Source organism: Anolis carolinensis, unplaced genomic scaffold (assembly GCF_035594765.1).
Source record: "Anolis carolinensis isolate JA03-04 unplaced genomic scaffold, rAnoCar3.1.pri scaffold_10, whole genome shotgun sequence".
Classification (NCBI taxonomy): domain Eukaryota; kingdom Metazoa; phylum Chordata; class Lepidosauria; order Squamata; family Dactyloidae; genus Anolis; species Anolis carolinensis.
Window position 1 is genome coordinate 6,653,784 of NW_026943821.1, and position 21,370 is coordinate 6,675,153.

The 21,370-nt window shown below is 42.6% G+C and overlaps 1 protein-coding gene across 1 annotated transcript in view; it reads left to right on the top strand.

Moving 5' to 3' along the window:
- Window positions 1–1,013: 1,013 nt before the first annotated feature.
- Window positions 1,014–21,370, top strand: part of sars2 (seryl-tRNA synthetase 2, mitochondrial) — a 32,561-nt gene continuing 12,204 nt past the window's right edge. Inside the window, exons 1-9 of the mRNA XM_062962439.1 lie at window positions 1,014–1,310; window positions 5,501–5,596; window positions 5,861–5,890; window positions 10,342–10,482; window positions 11,815–11,869; window positions 12,290–12,353; window positions 14,378–14,483; window positions 16,821–16,868; window positions 21,226–21,334. Coding sequence (XP_062818509.1) covers window positions 1,044–1,310; window positions 5,501–5,596; window positions 5,861–5,890; window positions 10,342–10,482; window positions 11,815–11,869; window positions 12,290–12,353; window positions 14,378–14,483; window positions 16,821–16,868; window positions 21,226–21,334 — 916 coding nt within the window. The 5' untranslated portion in view covers window positions 1,014–1,043. The remainder of the gene's footprint in view (window positions 1,311–5,500; window positions 5,597–5,860; window positions 5,891–10,341; window positions 10,483–11,814; window positions 11,870–12,289; window positions 12,354–14,377; window positions 14,484–16,820; window positions 16,869–21,225; window positions 21,335–21,370) is intronic.

Sequence of the window (21,370 nt, forward strand, 5' to 3'; positions counted from 1 at the left end):
TCGCATGATGTGTTCTGCGTACAAGTTGAATAAGTCAGGTGAGAGTATGCAGCCCTGCCGTACTCCTTTCCCAATCTGGAACCAGTCTCCTGTTCCGTGGTCTGTTCTTACTGCGGCTACTTGGTTGTTATACAGATTCCTCAGGAGACAGACAAGGTGACTTGATATCCCCAGAAGTATATTATTATTATTAATTTGCATTTGAATATTCAATACAGCTATATTATTATTAATTTGTGTCGGAATATTTAGTAGAGAAATTATTACTGCTGTTGTTATTACAGTAGAGCAGGGGTCCCCAAACTTTTAAAACAGGGGGCCAGTTCACGGTCTCTCAAACCGTTGGAGGGCCGTACTATAGCTTTTTAAAAAACTATGAACAAATTCATATGCACACTGCACATATCTTATTTTGAAGTAAAAAAACAAAATAGGAACAAATATCATCATCATCATCATCATCATCATCAAAACAATAAAGGGGGTTGGAAGAGACCCCTTGGGCCATTTAGTTCAACCCCTTAATAATTAATTAAATAACAATTAAAATGCCATTATAAATAAGCAAAGCTTTGGAAGGCGTGTACCAGGTGAAGGAGGAGGCGGGAGCTGCCGCTAAGGAAAAGCCTATTAAACATCCAATTAGGTTATGATTTTACAAATTAAGCACCAAAACATCATGTTATACAACAAATTTGACAGAAAAAGTAGTTCAATACACAGTAATGCTATGTAGTAATTACTGTATTTACGAATTTAGCACCAAAATATCACGATGTATTGAAAACATTGACTACAAAAATGCGTTGGATAATCCAGAACGTTGGATAAGCGAGTGCTGGATAAGTGAGACTCTACTGAACGAAATTTGTATTTGAATATTTCAAACAGGCCCATGAGACCTGTCCCACTCCTCCATCCCCATGGCAACCAAATCGAGCTCAGGCGGGACCCATCTTCGTTCTGATTGGCTCGCGGACGAAGCTTGGCCGAAGAACGCTTTGCCATTGGTCAGCCTCCGCCGAGTCACGTGAGAGGCCAAAATGGCGGCGCCCATGCGGCTCTACCGGGGTCTGGGGAGACGCGGCCTAGCGGTATGTTGGGGGCGTTGCTCGTCGCTTCGCAGGGCCCCGAAGTGGTGTCGCGCCGCCTCGGCTGGAGCGAAGAGCCGGCTCTACGACCACGCGAGGGACGGGTGGACGGCGAGGCCGCAGATCGACGTGGAGGCGCTGAAAGTGCGGTTGGAAGCGGCTGAGAGGGAGCTGGAGAGCCGCAAAGGGCCCCTGCGGGCACAGGACCTCCGCCAGATTGTAAGCTGCTCAGGGCTTTGCTCAAGGAGACATCTACACTGTAGGATTAATGCGGTTTGATACCACTTAGCCATGGCGCAATGCTTTGAGATCTGATCCTTCACTGAGAGTTGTAGTTTGCCCGAGGCACCCGCCCTCTTTGGCAGAGAAGGCTCAAGGTCCAACCCCCTTCTGCCATGCAGGAAGAGCACAATCAAATCACCCCCGACAGATGGCCATCCCGCCTCTGTTTAAAAGCCTCCAAGGAAGGAGCTTCTACCAGACTCCGAGGCAGTGAGTTCCATTGCTGAACAGCTCTTTTTGTGGCAGGAAGTTCATCCTAATATTCAAGCAGAATCTCTTTTCAGTAAGAACCCATGGCTCCGTTGACGAAGTTCCCAGGCCAGCAGAAAACAAGCTTTCCCCCTCCTCAGTATGACTTCTTTTCAAATATTTATTTATTTATTTATCATTGCATTTTTACCTTGCCTTTTCTCAACCCCAAGGAGCCCCGGTGGCGAAGTGCGTTAAAGTACTGAGCTGCTGGGACCGAAAGGTCCCAGGTTCAAACCCCGGGAGCGACGGGAGCGGCCGTGGTTAGCTCCAGCTCCTGCCAACCTAGCAGTTCGAAAACATGCCAATGTGAGTAGATAAATAGGTACCGCTCCAGCGGGAAGGTAACGGCGCTCCATGCAGTCATGCCGGCCACATGACCTTGGAGGTGTCTACGGACAACGCCGGCTCTTCGACTTAGAAATGGAGATGAGCACCAACCCTCAGAGTCGATCACGACTGGACTTAACGTCAGGGGAAACCTTTACCTCTATCTCAACCCCGGAGGTGACTCAGAGTGGTTTCCAAATTGGCAATATTTGATGCCGCATTAAACATAAAACATACAAATATATTATGCATTAAAATCCTAAAAGCGATAGCATATGCATAGATTAAATAAGCTGTTAAACATTGCACATAGACCCGAAATCATAATCCAGAAACTGTTTCAATTACATTACATTACATTCATTTCCTATCTGACTGTTGCACCATAAATAGTAAATAAATAAATAATATACCCCGCCACTATCTCCCATAGGGATTCGGGGCGGCTTATAAAATAGCACACAAAGATGTCATACATAAAATGCATTATACATAAAATAAAATACATCAGCAGAAAAACAATAATAACATTACATAAACCAGGTATATAAACTGGATAAAACAACCTCTATTACAATAGAATCAGTTAAAAGATCCATGTAATCAATAGAGGAGCCCAGGTGGCGAAGTGTGTTAAAGCGCTGAGCTGCTGAACTTGCAGACCGAAAGGTAGCAGGTTCAAATCCCGGGAGCAGAGTGAGTGGCTGCTTTTAGTTCCAGCTTCTGCCAACCTAGCAGTCCGAAAACATGCCAATGTGAGTAGAAGGCGGGAAGGTAAGGGCGCTCCATGCAGTCATGCCGGCTACATGACCTTGGAGGTGTCTACAGACAACGCCGGCTCTTCGGCTTAGAAATGGAGATGAGCACCAACCCCCAGAGTCAGACATGACTGGACTTAACGTCAGGGGAAACCTTTACCTTTACTAATCAATACTCTCCAAATGCTTAGTTCCATAGCCAGGTTTTAACTTTATTTCTAAAGGACAGGAGGGAGGGAGCTGATCTGATTTCACTAGGAAGGGAGTTCCACAGCCGAGGGGCCACCACTAAGAAGGCCCAGTTCCTCGCCCCCGTCAGCCTCATCTGTGAAGGAGGTGGGACTGAGAGCAGGGACTCCCCAGAAGATCATACTTTCTGGGCTGGTTCATAGTGGGAGATACGTTTGGACAGGTATGTTATTTAAACATAACAATAATATCTCCTGGCGACCTTGACTTCTGCAGGCTAAACATACCCAGCTCTTTAAGGGATTAATACTATCCAGACATTTGATCCTTTTCGGTGCCCTCCTCTGGACATGTTTCAGCTTACAGTATCCCTCTTGAATTGCTTTGCGTAGAATAGGACACAGTGTTATTCCAGGTGAAGTCTAACCAAAGTATAATAGAGAGGCACCATGACTTCCCTCAGTCTAGACCAGACATGGGCAAACTTTTTTTGCGGGGACCATATTGCAGGGTGGGAGGGATGAGAGCAGGGGGGAATCTGAGGGCAGTTGCCACAGGTGTGTGGGTATTGGGGAGGGGGGGGGAGTTCCAGAGGGCTCTTATCAGCCAAGTGTCTCTTCCCCGGCTCTCCTCTCAGTTTGGATATGCAATGGGTTGCTGCTTCCGCATGCTGATAGGAGGGCCTATTCAGATGAGGGGCAGAGGAAAGAGGCCCTGAACTTGAGTTTGCCTATGCCTGATCTAGACACTATACTCCTTTGTGATGCAGCACAAAATCCCATTGGCTTTTTAGCTGCTGCATCATACTGCTGGCTCATGTTCAACTGGTTGTCCATGAAAACCCCAAGATCTTTTTTAGCTGTACTGTTGCCAAGCCTGATGTCACCCATTCTGTATCTGTGCATTTCATTTTTTCTACCTAAGTGAAATATCCTACATTTCTCCGCCCCCTTTCCAGGAAAAAATATTACTCAGCGCCCCTTGGAAAGGGGGCGTGGCTTAGAAGGGTGGGCGTGGCTCAAGAGGGCGGGGCCGAGCCTCTCCCCTAGTCCAGGATGCAGGGCTGCGAGGGGGAGGTGGGCGGGGCCACAAATGGGCAGCTAGGACTGGGATGGGTGGAGTTACGAGCTCTGAGGCAGGGCTGAGCTTCTATCCCTGTCCTGCGGCACCTTCCAAGACACGGGGCGGGGCTAGAGGAGTTTTAACAAGTATCTCAGGGGAGGTATACAGAGGCTCAGTCCTGTCTTTCGCTCTTGGAAAGGCCCCGCCCCCACCCCTAGCGCCGCCCTTTAGTCCTAAAAGGCCTCTCAGGAGAGGTATAGAGGCTCAGCCCTGTCTCGGGCTCTTGGAAGGAGGCCCCGCCCCCTTCCCTAGCTCCGCCCTCTGTGTCCCAACAATCGCCTCAGGAGAGGTATAGATTCTCAGCCCTGTCTGGGGCTCTTGGGAAGAAGACACACCCACTCCTCTAGCTCCACCCCGTGTCCTAACAGGCGCCTCAGGTGCTCAGCCCTGTCTCCGGCACTTGGGAAGAGGCCCCGCCCCTCCCCTGGCTCCGCCCCTGTCTTCTAATAGGTGCCATCACTGCCCCCCTGGATCGCTGTAGCGCCCACTTTGGGAATCACTGCTCTAGAGCAGGGGTCCTCAAACTTTTAAAGCAGAGGGCTGGTCCGCCATCCTTCAGATTGTTGAGGGGCCGAATTATCATTTGGAAAAAAAAAAACCAAAAAAATTCCTATGCACACTGCATATATCTTATTTGTTGTGCAAAACAACAACAATAACAATGGAAGACCAATACAATATTTAAAAATGAAAATAATTTTAACCAACATAAACCTATCAGGATTTCAATAGGAAGTGTGGGCCTGCTTCTGGCCAATGAGATAGTCAGGTTAATTAGGATTGTTGTTGTTGTGTGTCTTCAAATAATATCAGACTTTGGGCGAGCCTAAGTCCAAAATTATTTATTTATTCATTTACTACATTTATTTACTACATTTATATCCCATCCTTCTCACCCTGGAGGGAACTCAGAGCAGCTGTATGTACATAGAATATATTATATTATTAGCATAGCACAATATTAGCATTATATATTACTATATTGAACTATACCACTATACTGTAATATTATATGTAATATATAACATATAATTAATATTATTTTATGGTATTATTATTAGTATTATATTGTATAAAATGATAATATTATTATCAATATCATATGTATATACAATATATTATATTATTAAAACTGATATAAAAATATTATATTATAAATGAGGACGGGGGCCAGGTAAATGACCTTCGAGGGCCACATCCGGCTCCCAGGTCTTAGTTTGGGGACCCCTGCTCTAGAGTATTAGCTTTCCCCTCCTATTTGGTGCCTTGCAAAACTACAACTCCCAGTTCCCCAGTGTCTGAAGTCTTAGAAAATGATCCAAACACACAAAACCGATTCCTCTTCTATTGCTTTATTTATTTATTTTGGTGCAGTAGTTTCATGTAGGAGGACACATGCTGCTGTTTGCTTTTTCTAGTCTTACAAATCTTAGAGTTGGAATGTCATTTTGTAACTCCTTTCAATCTGTTGCCTACCAGCTTGCTGTTTGGCAGAAGTTGGTTGAAGTGCAAGAGGAGATTGCAACAGTCGAAACAGAAAAAAACAGAGTTGCTGAAAATGTGCGGATTCTTGTGGTAAGTGCATGAGACAACGACTGTTATGGAGAAATCCACAAGAAAATGTCAGTGTTGGCGAAAGGTGTAACCAAATGTAAAAAACGGAATGAACCTTCCTTTCTTGAGAGTTTTGTTTCAAACATGAGAATCATAAACCTGGATTTGTTTTGTGTTTGGAATTGTGTGCTACATGATTACTGTAATGGCAATTGTTACATTATTTTAGATTTGAAATAAATAAACAAATTGTAACTTACTGCTTTGTCTTCTTCTTTTTTCCAGAAAAGTCAAGACAGCAATACTTCGCAATCAGTAAGGACATATTATTTCTGTCCTGTGATTCTATATAATAATTTATCCTGTTTTATTACGGTTTTACCATTTATGTGTTTTAAATGAAATTTTTATCTTGTATTGCTGCCTCCCGGGGGCAAAAAACATGCTGCCTCCCGGGGGCAAAAATACACCATATCACTCAGAGGCTCAGCAGGCTCCTAAAGCCCCATCACCCTCCCCACCTTATGTTGATTCATGTAGGTACCAATGACACCGCTAGGCATACTTTTCAAAAGATCACAAATGATTTTCGAGCTCTGGGAACAAAGCTAAAACTGTATAATGTACATGTGATCTTTTCATCCCTCCTCCCCGTTGTAGGACATGGCTCTACAAGGGCTGGAAAAATAGTACAGGTCAATAACTGGCTCAGAAAATGGTGTCAAGAGGAGCATTTTGGCTTCCTTGACCATGGTCTACTCTTCCAAGAGGATGGACTACTGGCAAGCGATGGGGTGCATCTCACACAAGTAGGAAAACATCTTTTTGCACACAGACTCACAAACCTCATCAGGCGCACTTTAAACTAAATCCACTGGGGGAGGGGAACAACAGCCTGGCGAACACTATATTACCCACGACCACAGGGAACCGCCGTAAGGCTAAACGGAGGGCTGCACAAACACAGCAAGGACCAAGTACAGAGAGCACAATAATCCCAAATAAACAGTTCGAGGGGAGGTCACAGGGGCTTACATGTCTTTACACTAATGCTCAGAGCATGGGAAATAAGCAAGACGAACTCCAACTCCTAGCACAGCACCACACATACGATGTCATAGGCATCACTGAAACCTGGTGGGATGACTCCCATCACTGGAATTTAACCATTGAGGGCTATAACCTCTTTCACATAAATAGAACAAAGGGGAGAGGAGGGGGAGTAGCTTTATATGTCAAAAACAGTTACGTTGCAGAAGAAATGCAAGACTGTAATCCGGGAAACCAGCTTGAAAGCATCTGGATAAGAATCAAGGGAACCGGGACTCAAAAAGATCTTGTCGTGGGTGTCTACTACAGACCTCCGAGTCAGGATGAAGGACTTGATGAAGCCTTCTGTCAACAGCTGACCAAACAGGCACAAAGAAGAGATATAGTAGTCATGGGCGATTTCAATTATCCCGATATCTGCTGGAAAACAAACTCAGCCAAGAGTACAAAGTCCAACAAATTACTCACTTGCCTTGCAGATAATTTTATGGTCCAGAAGGTAGAAGAGGCAACAAGGGGATCAGCAACTCTTGATCTAATCTTAACAAATGTGGAAGACCTGATCAATACAGTTGAAGTGGTTGGATCCTTAGGGGCAAGTGACCATGTGCTCCTGCAGTTTGCAATACAAAGGAATGCTGAAACTAAGACAAGTCAAACACGCATTCTGGACTTTAAGAGAGCTGACTTCCAAAAAATGAAGGAATTACTGAGCGGCATTCCATGGACGCCGATATTAAAAAACAAGGGAGTTAAGGATGGATGGGAGTTTTTCAAAAGTGAAATACTCAAGGCGCAAATGCAAACAGTGCCAACAAAGAAGAAAAATAAGACAAGTGCAAAGAAGCCAGAATGGATGTCCAAAGAACTTCTAACTGAGCTAAAGCTCAAAAGTGACATGCACAAGAAGTGGAAAAGGGGAGAAATCACCAAAGAAGAATTCAAACGTATAGCCAACTCCTGTAGGGAAAAGGTTCGCAAGGCTAAAGCGCAAAATGAGCTCAGGCTTGCCAGGGACATAAAAAACAACAAAAAAGGTTTTTTTGCTTATGTTGGTAGAAAAAGGAAGAAAAAGGAGGCGATAGGGCCACTGCAAGGAGTAGATGGGGTGATGGTGACAGGGGATAGGGAAAAGGCAGAACTGCTTAATGCCTTCTTTGCCTCGGTCTTCTCACAAAAAGAAAGCCATCTTCAACCTCAGCAACATGGAATGGACGAAGGATTGGGGGAAATCCAACCCCAAATAGGGAAACAAGTTGTCCAGGAACACCTGGCCACTCTAAACGAATTCAAGTCCCCAGGGCCAGATCAGCTACATCCAAGAGTATTGAAGGAACTAGCGGAAGTTATTTCAGAACCACTGGCAATCATCTTCGAGAGTTCTTGGAGAACAGGAGAAGTCCCAGCAGATTGGAGGAGGGCGAATGTGGTCCCTATCTTCAAGAAGGGAAAAAAGAACGACCCAAACAATTACCGTCCGGTCAGCCTCACATCAATACCAGGCAAGATTCTGGAAAAGATCATTAAGGAAGTGGTCTGCAAACACTTAGAAACAAATGCGGTCATTGCTAATAGTCAACACGGATTTACCAAAAACAAGTCATGCCAGACTAATCTGATCTCTTTTTTCGATAGAGTTACGAGTTGGGTCGATACAGGGAATGCCGTGGATGTAGCATATCTAGATTTCAGTAAGGCCTTCGACAAAGTCCCCCACGACCTTCTGGCAAACAAACTAGTAAAATGTGGGCTAGACAAAACTACGGTTAGGTGGATCTGTAATTGGCTAAGTGAACGAACCCAAAGGGTGCTCACCAATGCGTCGTCTTCATCATGGAAAGAAGTGACAAGTGGAGTGCCGCAGGGCTCCGTCCTGGGCCCGGTTCTGTTCAACATCTTTATTAACGACTTAGACGAAGGGTTAGAAGGCACGATCATCAAGTTTGCAGATGACACCAAACTCGGAGGGATAGCTAACACTCCAGAAGACAGGAGCAGAATTCAAAACGATCTTGACAGACTAGAGAGATGGGCCGAAACTAACAAAATGAAGTTCAACAGGGACAAATGCAAGATACTTCACTTCGGCAGAAAAAATGGAAATCAAAGATACAGAATGGGGGACGCCTGGCTTGACAGCAGTGTGTGCGAAAAAGATCTTGGAGTCCTCGTGGACAACAAGTTAAACATGAGCCTACAATGTGATGCGGCAGCTAAAAAAGCCAATGGGATTTTGGCGTGCATCAATAGGGGAATAACGTCTAGATCCAGGGAAGTCATGCTCCCCCTCTATTCTGCCTTGGTCAGACCACACCTGGAATACTGTGTCCAGTTTTGGGCACCGCAGATGAAGGGAGATGCTGACAAGCTGGAAAGCGTCCAGAGGAGGGCAACTAAAATGATTAAGGGTCTGGAGAACAAGCCCTATGAGGAGAGGCTTAAAGAGCTGGGCATGTTTAGCCTGCAGAAGAGAAGGCTGAGAGGAGACATGATAGCCATGTACAAATATGTGAGGGGAAGTCATAGGGAGGAGGGAGCAAGCTTATTTTCTGCTGCCCTGCAGACTAGGACACGGAACAATGGCTTCAAACTACAGGAAAGGAGATTCCACCTGAACATCAGGAAGAACTTCCTCACTGTGAGGGCTGTTCGGCAGTGGAACTCTCTCCCCCGGGCCGTGGTGGAGGCTCCTTCTTTGGAGGCTTTTAAGCAGAGGCTGGATGGCCATCTGTCGGGGGTGCTTTGAATGCGATTTCCTGCTTCTTAGCGGGGGGTTGGACTAGATGGCCCTTGAGGTCTCTTCCAACTCTACTATTCTATGATTCTATGATTCTATGATTCTATTGTTGTTTATATTGATATATTGTATTATTGCTTTATCTTTTTATATTGTGATTGTATTGTGTTGCTTATATTTTGTTCTTATGTTGTTTGGGCCACTGCCCCATGTAAGCCGCCCCGAGTCCCCGTGGGGAGATGGTGGCGGGATATAAATAAAGTTTTATTATTATTATTATTATTATTATTATTATTATTATTATTATTATTATTATTATTATTATTATTATATATGTTGCATTCAGCTTCAGGCATTCTATGCCATTACCTTTTGTTTCAATGCCAGCTGCATGATTCCTGTCCTGATTTATAGACGTAAAGCTGGAGATGAATGCAATTTGTTATGGCAAAAACAGAAGGGGATGAGTTCTGCTTTCTTTGTGTATATAGGAATACAAGAAGCAGCCCTATTTGATCAAGCCAAAGATCAGTACTTTCTTTTTGGCCTTCAATCACTATTCTTGTTGGAGATTCTAGTAGTTCTGATTCCAAATAAGCAAAAAAGCATATGTTTTCCCAGGTTTACCAAAAACCTATTCAGTCCATCATCATATTTCTCATGATGTCAAACCAGCTGTGTTTGGGAAGCCCAGAAACAGGACTGAAACTTTTTCTTTTTTTTGCCTAATCAACTGGCACTTAAACATACAATGAGTAAAGGGGTTGTTTGTATCCAATTGACTTAAAAATTCTCTTTATTTAAGTTGTAGATTCTTAACACTCTTGAGTCTAATCCCACCGAGAAAGCTCTGTGTTACCTCTTTCCCTTAAGAGTTCCTTTCCTTTTTCAGGCTGTTGTTAAGCATTTGAGCCAGAGCTCTCTTCTTTAATCCAAGCAGCCAAGATTCTGATGGTATTTCTCTCCTCTTTCTACCCAGCTCCCTCTTTACGATGCCTTGCGAAAACAAGGGCGGGATCTCCGCCTTCGTCTCAATGCCTTGCGTCAGGAGGAGATGGAACTGGATGAAAAATACTACCTACTTGCCCTCAAGCTACCCAATAGGACCCATCCTGATGTGGTAAAGACACTCATACAGAGATGCAGCATTAAATCAGAGGTCTCAGAATGGGGGAAGCATCCTAAAAACCTCAGAGACATGAACAGGAAAATCTGGGAGCGCACCTTTGCTTGAGAATACTTTCTCCTCTGGATCAGTATGCAAAAGGATCTTGTAGTAACTTCAAGACTAACTGAGAAAAAGAAGTTGGTACATAAAGTTTCTTAGACTTGTCGTCTTCTTCAGATGCATGGAGTTCTAGGCACTTCATTTAAATATTACATTTGTTTGGATTTAAAAAACAGTTGGTTATTATTATTATTTATTATTTACAGTATTTATATTCCTCCCTTCTCACCCCAAAGGGGACTCAGGGTGGATCACATTATGTACATATAGGGCAAACATTCAATGCCCATAAACACATCGAACCGAGACAGACAGACAGAAAGACGCAATTTAACCTTCTCCTGAGGGGATGTTCAATTCTGGCCACAGGGGGGAGCAGCTGCTTCATCATCCACTCTGATGGCACTTCCTCACTTCCTCATTCCAACGTTGTAAATTAGTGAAACTTGCCTCCCCACTTTTATAAGTGGTACCTTATTTCCTACTTGAGAGATGCAACTATCTTTCGGGTTGCTAGGACAGCAACGAGCAGGGGCTATATTTTATTTTTAATTGACAGGTGCTCACCCCGCCACGGGCTGGCCTCGAACTCATGACCTCATGGTCAGAGTGATTTATTGCAGCAGCTGCTCACCAGCCTGCGCCACAGCCCGGCCCCCAATTGAAGAAATTACATAGAAAAATATTGTTATGTGTGTGGAGCCCTCGGGGGCGCAGCATGTTAAAGCGCTGAGCTTCTGAAACTGCGGACCAAAAGGTTGCAGGTTCGAATTTGGGGCGTGGTGTGAGTGCTAGCTGTTAGCCCCAGCTTCTGCCAACTTCGCAGTTCGAAAACATGCAAATGTGAGTAGATCAATAGGTACTGCTCCAGTGGGAAGATAATGGCACTCCCTGCAGTCATGCCGACCACATGACCTTGGAGGTGTCTTTGGACAATGCTGGCTCTTCAACTTAGAAATGGAGATGAGCACCAACCCCCAGAGTCAGACACGACTGGACTTAACGTCAGGGGAAACCTTTACCTTTTTACCTACAGGCACAAAATAAGTTTGTGAGTTTTTCCAAACCCTTTCTCTACAGCTTTTGTTTTCCCATCCCATCAACGCTCCTAATACTGCCTGCTGTTCTTCTGACAGTATAATAATTTAATGTGAAAGCAGTGGAGGTCAGTCCAATAGCAGGAATAGGAATAACTTGCCCTCTTTTTGTGTGCTTTACCTGCAGCCAATTGGAGATGAGTCCCAAGCAAAGGTGATAGAGACAGTTGGATCAAAACCAGGTGAGAAATACAAACGAGGATGCTGGCTTTGCAGAGGGCGAGGACAAGGCTGCCAGACTTTCTTCCCTGGCTGCTGTGGAGTTTGCCCCAATTTTAATGTAGTGTGGAGCCTGTGGATTGCAAACAGGCCTGATGCTACATTGTGCAGCTCCCAGACGTGCATGAAGCCTCCTTGCATAGGAAACAGAATATTTTGAAAATGTATTTCAAACTTATGGAGGGCTCCAAGGATGTCAAAAGTTACATGAATTCTCAGCCTATTTCACCCATTTCTTGGCCTGTTGCAGTGGCATAGCAGACAGGAGCCAGAATGTTCTCTCTAGGTGTGCCAGAACTATTCCTTTAATTGCTGGATATGCTTTATTTTCCTTTTTCTTAGTTTCATTGTCTCTTATCTCTCTATTCTGTTTTCTAAAACAGTATTTGACTTTGAGGTAAAAGGGCATCTGGAACTTGGAGAAGAGCTGGGAATCATAAGGCAAAGGTGGGTAGGAGAAACTGTTGTCTTGATAATGGCAGATTGCTAATTAAAAACAAAACTCTGTCTCTCTCATCCCTGTATTGACAGGTATTCTGGAAAACAAATGTTGGGCCCAACAGATATTGTATTCCTTTTTAAAAAAACAGAAACATATGAAGCAGTAGCACCATCTGCTGGCATAAAAATATTGACTATTCACTGTGTTGTCAAAGGCTTTCATGGCCGGAATCACTGTGTTGTTGTGAGTTTTCTGGGCTGTACGGCCATGTTCCAGAAGCATTCTCTCCTGATGTTTCATCCACATCTATGGCAGACATCCTCAGAGGCCAACTTGATTAGCATTTAATGGTCTTGCATATTCAAAGTCTGACTGTTTCCTGCCTGGGGGAATTCTTTGTTTTGAGGTGTTAGCTGGACCTGATTGTTTCTTGTCTGGAATTTTAATAGAGTATTAAAAAACTCTAAAATCAGGACAGTAAATAAAGAACAACATTCTGATAACAGGGGAATTCCAGACATGAAACAATCAGGGCCAGCTAACACTTCCCAACAAAGGATTCACTTAGGCAAGAAACAGCCAGGCTTTGAATCCGTAAGGCCATTTAATGCTAATCAAGGTGATCAATTGCAACATTCATACTTGTCTAAAACAGACAAGAGTGCTTTCTCCCTACCTGGACTTTCCACAGATTTATAAACCCCACTTGCTTAGTTTCCAACAGACCCCACACAATGTGGGTGAAACATTGGGAGATAATGCTTCTGGAACATGGCCATACAGCCCAGAAAACTCACAGCAACCCAGTGATTCTGGCCATGAAAGCCTTCGACAGCACATACAGTAGAGTCTCACTTATCCAACGTAAACAGGCCAGCAGAACGTTGGATAAGCAAATATGTTGAATAATAAAGAGGGATTAAGGAAAAGCCTGTTACACGTCAAATTAGGTTATGATTTTACAAATTAAGCACCAAAACATCATGTTTAACAACAAATTTAACAGAAAAAGTAGTTCAATACGCAGTAATGCTGTGTAGCAATTACTGTATTTACGAATTTAGCACCAAAATATCACAATGTATTGCAAACATTGACTACAAAAATGTGTTGGATAATCCAGAACGTTGGATAAGCAAGTGTTGGATAAGTGAGACTCTACTGTAGTTGAATATTAACTGATTGTCTTGCCAAGAAAGCCCTGTGATCACCAAAGTAAGTCCCAAAGTAAGTACTTTGGGAGATCATAAATTAGTAACTACTAGAAAGTGCACATCAACAAAACAACTCACCTGTATTGTTGCCTGGTAATTCCAGAATCTGCTCGCACCCATTAGCTCACTGTGAGTCCCTTTCCCTTCCAGAGAAGGAATAAATATTTTATATTTTGTTTTTGAGATGGTGCATTTGCCTTGTGGGCATTTCCCATTTTATCCTCCTTCCCTAATTTCACAAAAGTCTCTTTAGTGCCTAGGACAAAGCAAACAGGCAAGTGGACTCACCTCCCATAGAAAAAAGTTTCCTCTTGCCCTGAGCATTGATCAGATATGTGCATCATGTAGAACAATTGAACTCTTTCTCATTTGGCAAGTGTTCCTCTGAATTTTAAGCACATAGCAGATCAGCAGTAAATAGCCCAAGGCAGAGCTTGGAAAAAATGCTACTGTTTTTCTAGGAAATAGATGTATTAGTTTATTTTAGTGTTAAAAACACTAAGAAGGACAACGAGAGGGGGGAAAAGCTTAGCAGCACTTTTGATAATGTCCAATTCATATTAGCGCAAGGGTTTAAATATAAAGAAGTTAATTTTAAAAGCTCATGATGAAAGTAATCAGTCTCCAAGGTGCTGCTAGAGCAGGCATGGACAAACTTCGGCTCTCCAGGTGTTTTGGACTTCAACTCTCACAATTCCTAACTGCCTACAGTTAGGAATTGTGGGAGTTGAAGTCCAAAACACCTGGAGGGCTGAAGTTTGCCCAGAAGACCCCACAGGAACATCTTAATATCTTCGCTTCTTCTGCTTTTCCAGGCGTTTGTCACACGTCTCAGGTCACCGGTCGTACTACCTCCGTGGAGCAGGAGCCATTCTCCAACAGGCCCTGGTGCAGTTTGCACTCAAGAAGCTGATGAAAAAGGTACTGAGAACGATGTGCATTAACTGTACAAAGCAGCTCTTCCTACTGGAAATCTCTTACGTGTTAAGGGGCAATTCCTTTAAGTTTAAATAAATAATAATAATAATAATAATAATAAGGTAAAGGTTTTCCCCTGACGTTAAGTCCAGTCGTGACCGACTCTGGGGATTGGTGCTCATCTCCATTTCTAAGCCAAAGAGCCGGCGTTATCCGTAGACACCTCCAAGGTCATGTGGCCGGCATGACTGCATGGAGCGCCCTTACCTTCCCGCCGGAGTGGTACCTAGTGATCTACTCACATTTGCATGTTTTCGAACTGTTAGGTTGGCAGGAGCTGGGGCTAACAGCGGGTGCTCATTCTGCTCCCGGGATTTGAACCTGGGACCGTTCGGTCTGCAAGTTCATCAGCTCAGCGCTTTAACACACTGCGCCACCACCAGGGGCCCAAATAATAATAATACATTTTATTTATATTCCGCCTTTCTCCCCTAGCGGATTCAGAGTGGATTACAGTATTTTACATACGTAAAAAAACATTCAATGCTTTTACAGCAGTGGTTCTCATTCAAGGTGCAGGTTATCACCTACAAAGTCCTGAATGTTTTGGGATCCACCTACCTTTGTGATTGCATTTCTCCCTACGAACCGATTGTTGGAGGAGGCCCTCCTCTCGCTCCCGCCTCCATTGCAAGCGTGGCTTGTGGGGACGAGGGAGAGGGTCTTCCCTGTGGTGGCCCCTCTGCTCTGGAATTCTCTTCCCAGGGAAATCAGGCAAGCACCCACCCTGACAGCCTTTAAGAAAGATTTAAAACCCTGGCTCTTCCAGTGTACCCTCAATAATTGACCACAATGACAGTCCCCCCCCCCTCAATATTGATAACCACCGTGCCCTATGTATTGTCTCTGTGCCCCTTTAATTGGTAATCATCTCTTGTTTACCCCACCTCTGAATCTCCCAGCTAACACTGCAGCACTTTATTATCTACATCATTAGGTTTTTAATTATACACTCCTTGCACTTTTGCCCAGTCCTCTTTTATTAATTGCTGTTTCGCTCTTATATGGTGGTTCTTATTTAATTCACTACATTATTGTTTTATTGTTTATTTTTTTCTCTCGTTGATGATGCTTGTTTTTCTCTGTATGTATTTTATCCTGTTTTATTGTGATTATCTGGGCTTGGCCTCATGTTAGCCGTCCCGAGTCCCTGCGGGGAGATGGAGGAGGGATATAAAAATAACATTATTATTATTATTATTATTATTATTATTATTATTATTATTATTATTATTATTATTATTATTATTATTGCATCCCCCAGATGTTTTTGGCCTTCAATTCCCAGAAATCCTAACAGCTGGTAAACTGGCTAGGATTTCTGAGAGTTCTAGGCCAAAAATATCTGAGGACCCCAGGTTGAGAACTACTGCTTTAGTCATATACAATGAAGACACATAAATACAAACAAAGGCTTCTGGAGGCGGTGCTCATCTCTGGCTCTGGAGAGGTGCTTTTCTCCATTCTCAAACCTCCTGGTTTTGTGGCCAGCAAGATTGCTTGGCACATCTTTTGTCTTTTCCCACTGAAGCGGTACCTATTTATCTACTCACGTTTGCTAGGTTGGCAGGTGCTGGAGCTGACCGACGGGAGCTCACCCTGTCTTGTGGCTTTGAACTGCTAACCTTTAGATCAGCAGTTCAGCAGCACAAGGTTTTAACCCACTGTGCCACTGCGGCTCAATACTGAGTGCACAAATATTGCACAAGATCATGTCTAAAATGAAAAAGTAGGACTGTCCAAGGGTCACCTTGTATAGCATTTGGGGCCACATTTCCCAGCAATCAACAGCCACAAAGCAAGCTCATAGACTTGGTTCATAGAATCATCATCTTAACAGTTAAAGGGAACCACGGGAATTATCTAGTCTAACCTCTGCTGTGTAGGAATGCACAACTGAAAGTATCCATCTAATTTTTGTTTAAAGACCACCAAAGTTGGAGTGAGGCCACCACCCTTTAAGGCAGTCCATCCTACTGTTAAATCACTTTTGACAGTCAGGAAATTAATCCTAAAGTTTAGCAGGAATCCCTTTTCTTGCTGAATTACTTTGTTTGTATCCCAGTCTCTGAAGCAGCAGAAACACGCTGACTTCACCTTGTACATGACATCCCTTCAGGTGTTTAAAGATAGCTTTTCCCATCACCTCTCAATCTTCTCCACTTCTGAAGAGAGTTTTCCCTTCTTTCCACCTTTGTATTTCGGTCCAAAGGTCTGATAAACTCAGGTTCTGCTTCATTTCAGTTCCAAGGATGTACTGATATAAGACTCTTCCAATAGGGTTTCATCCCAATGGCTGTTCCAGACCTGCTTAAAGGAGCTGTGTTTGTGAGTACTCTTTCACTTTTTCTCTCTCTTTGCAATCTGAAGTCTTCCAGACCATAACATGGGTGCCTCTTGGGAAGTTTCTGTCCATTGTATGTCAGCACACTTGTGTACATGCTTTTTGGGCATCCCTGCTAACTCTGAATCTTGCAACCTGAATGGGAAGACATGAGTTATGTCTTCGCACTTTCTTGGCTTCAAATACCAGCTATCAGGTATTTCTCAGCTCCCTTCTAACAGATTGACCAGATAGATAAATTGATGGCCAGACAGATAAGGTAGGTAGACAGACAGACAGGGTAGGTAGGTAGAGAGATAGATAGGGTAGATAAATAGATAGGATAGATATGGTAGATAGATTGAGTAGATAGACACTTTATACCTTTGAGAGAGATACAGTAGATAGATAGATAGATAGATAGATAGATAGATAGATAGATAGAATAGATACGATATATTCAGTGAGTCAGTAAAGAGACAGACAGATGTTACAAATAGATGTGACAGACAGATACATGAGATAAGCAGATATTGTTGATAAATAGCAACATAGATGATGAACTGATAAGATACTGTAAATAGAAATAGACCAAAAGGTAGATGCTGTAAATAGATAACAGAGAGATAGATAGATATAGATGTAGACAATCATATATAGATAGAAAAATAGATATTTAGATAGATACTGTAGATATATAGATGATTGATTGATGGATACTGTAAATAGATGAGGTTGTAGATAAGGTAAAGGTAAAGGTTTTCCCCTGACGTTAAGTCCAGTCATGTCCGACTCTGGGGGTTGGTGCTCATCTCCATTTCTAAGCCGAAGAGCCGGCGTTGTCCGTAGACACCTCCAAGGTCACGGGCCGGCATGGCTGCATGGAGCGCCATTACCTTCCCGCCGGAGCGGTACCTATTGATCTTCTCACATTGGCATGTTTTCGAACTGCTAGGTTGGCAGGAGCTGGGGCTAACAGCGGGCGCTCATTCTGCTCCCGGGATTTGAACCTGGGACCTTTCGCTCTGCAAGTTCAGCAGCTCAGCGCTTTAACACACTGCGCCCCACCAGGAGCTGGGGTTGTAGATAGATAGCAGATATTATAGATAGATAGATAAAGGGATATACACATACATACAATAAACAGATAAGTATACCAGATAGACAGAAAATAAGTACCACACAATTAAACAGGAAATAACATTTTCAAACCAGAAACAGTTTTTTTTCATATTTTGTTACATAGTGTTATCCTCTTATTTGGGGCCTAGTGAGAACTAGGCTTGTGCACGGATCTGTTTTAGCCATTTTCCTTTGGCCAATCTGGTTTCTTCAGCTTGGTCGGATGGCCATAACAGCAAGGGCCCAGCTGTCATGGTTTCCCATCCGTAATGGGACCACGTGGCAGCCTATCATGGCTCCTTTCCCCCTATTAGGTGTCTTCCGCAAGCTGTGTCTGCTTCCTTAACCCCGTTGCTGAAACCCAGACTCCCTTGAAGGGAAAAAAAGGTCTGTGCCTCGTTGACTCCATTGCTAAAACACAGGTTCCTTTGAAGGGAAAAAAAGGAAAGGGTCCCAGCAACAGAAAGGGGAGTCTCCTAAGTTCCCCATTGCTGCCATTGGGCCAGATATAGCCGTATTTTTTGGCTGCAGACCAAAAATGGCTATCCGGCTATCTTCCCGTTTTTGGGAGGTGCGCGAAAATGGATACAGGGGTCTACTGGAATCCAGCCAGCAGAAACGGCCAGAGGTTCAGCCGAAATGCACAAGCCTAGTGAGATCCCATTTGCCCTCAGAAGAAAGGATTGTACATGATCTGAACAGAAACAAGAAGGAGAGGCTGCTAGAGCTAGAATATCAGTGCCAGTAGGGTTTTAATTAAATTAAAAAAGAGGATGAGAAAGATAAGAGGGAAAAAATTTTAATAGACATGCTATTAACAGCAGCTAGATTAGTAATTGCCAAATATTGGAAAGGAGAAATGAAAATACAAATTAATGAATGGTATAAAGAAGTTTGGCGAATGGCACTGAATGACAAGCTAACATCAAATCTAAAAGTAAAGAAGGGATTATGGAAAAAAATGATTTTGAAAGTATTTGAAGAAAATTTCTAGAAAAAATATTGGAAAAAGAAGATGGGAATTTACCTCCAAATGAAGAATTGAACTTTTGGTGGGACTACAGATGGAGAAGGTATTTTAAGGTAGAAATTGTGGTCTCTGTGTGAGTTTGTGTCCTGGAACTGAACTTTTAAAGTCCAAGAGCCATATAATATTTGAAAAAAGTTCATGTGGGTTGTATTTAAAAGACAGGGAAGAAAGGACAGAATCAAAACTACCAACATATTTTAGCCAGAAACTCATTTTCCTATTATAAAATCCTTATGAAAGACATGTCTTTGGATTTCATCCCATGGGATAAGTAAAGCATTTGGGATCATTGGCTTTCTCTTAAACTTAGTAACGACCCATTTGGAAATTAAATTGACGATTTTCCTACTCCCATGACACCTTCTCCTTTTCTCTGCTTTCTTTAGGATTTATCACACGGTAGAGATTTGTTTCCTCCATTGTCCCTCCAGGATTTCGATTATTTATCTTTTAAAAAATGGATTGTAGGAAGTGGTTTTAAATTAACCCAGATTTCCCCCAAGCCTCTGTGTTGGGATCATTGAGGAAATGGGTACTTCTGTTGGAAATAGCAACCTTCTACAAATATACTAGTTATTTGTTTTGTATATAATTCAGATTGCTTACTATATTATATGTATATTTTGATGTGCAGTTTCCCTTAACTCTATGTTGTTTCAGGTTGTGGGAGGGACTACACACCATGTGACCAGATCTGGGACTTTTTAGACTGAGACTCCATTTTAGAAGCCAGTTTGCATCAGAAGCAGTACAGTTTAGAAGTAAAGTCAGTGTCAGAATGTTGCAGTGTGTAGTCAGTCTGTATTGAGTCAATGTTCAGTAATGTATTAGACTGAAGAGAGTGTTAGTCTGTATGCAACAAAAAAGAGACTGAAGCAGAATGTGTTAGAGAACTTACTGTTTAAACTCTCAGCCAATAAGCAATGTACCTGCATGTTGAATACATGAAGTTTGTAAGTAAACCAACTGTTATTTTTAATGAAAGACCTATTTTTGGTCTCTTGAGATCATGATTTAAAAGCAATCTATTTTATGGGAGAGTCTATGCTTTTTGGGCAACTGAAGATCTCTGAAGATCTTCTATATATTTTATGCATTGGCATATCTTTATTCCTAACAGTTCAGAGAGATAAGCAGGGATATCAGTCTAACAACCGAGAAGCCTAAATTGGCTTGCATGAATACTAGTGGATATTTACCACTAAGAAGAAGATTGACTCAAATGAGTTTTTAGGAAGGTCATACTTTACAAAAAGGTTATGATTATTCCAGATAGTGTGAATGCCAATTAAATTCCAAAAGGGTCATGCTTCCAAAAGGCTATGTAGATTCCTGGTTTTCCAAAAGGTTATGATCTCTAAAAGGTCATGCCTTTCCAAGAACTTCAGCTCCTCCCGCACATGGCATCATTGTTTTATTTACAAGTGGGCAACAGGGATTGATCTGGTTATGTAAGTGTTATTTATTGTTATACAGTAGAGTCTCACTTATCCAACATAAACGGGCCGGCAGAACGTTGGATAAGCAAATATGTTGCATAATAAGGAGATATTAAGGAAAAGCCTATTAAACATCAAATTAAGTTATGATTTTACAAATTAAGCACCAAAACATCATGTTATACAACAAATCTGGCAGAAAAAGTAGTTCAATATGCAGTAATGCTACGAAGTAATTACTGTATTTACGAATTTAGCACCAAAATATCATGATATATTGAAAACATTGACTACAAAAATGCGTTGGATAATCCAGAACGTTGGATAAGCGAGTGTTGGATAAGTGAGACTCTACTGTATTGTATTATTTTACTTTGTTTAATAATGTGTTATTATGTTGTTATGTAATGTTTGTGTTGCTTTTATGACTGTAAACCGCCCTGAGTCCCATCCGGGAGATAAGGCGGTATATAAATAAAGTTATTATTATTATTATTATTATTATTATTATTATTATTATTATTATTATTATTATTAACATCACACTGAGAAATTGGCAATTTTGCCAGTCTCTACACGGAGAACTTAAAAATAAATCGATTGCCATCCAGCTTAGAAATTGTTGGGGAAATCAACACTTTAGAAACATCAAAATACCTCAACCCCATGGTTGAAGCTTGCATTGTGTGAAGGACATCATGGGTTGCTGTTTCTTAAATGTGTAAAAATGTTGTTTTTACTGTGGGATGAAGTCCTTTCTCTTCTTTCCAGGAAGGCTGTGGCATGCTTCCCGATGCCAGCCCCTCTCAGCTGTACAACATAGACCCATCCCGCTTTGAAGACCTGAGCCTGGCAGGCACATCTGAGGTTGGCATTGCAGGTACAGCCCTACCCAAGGGGAAAGTCCTAGCTTGTG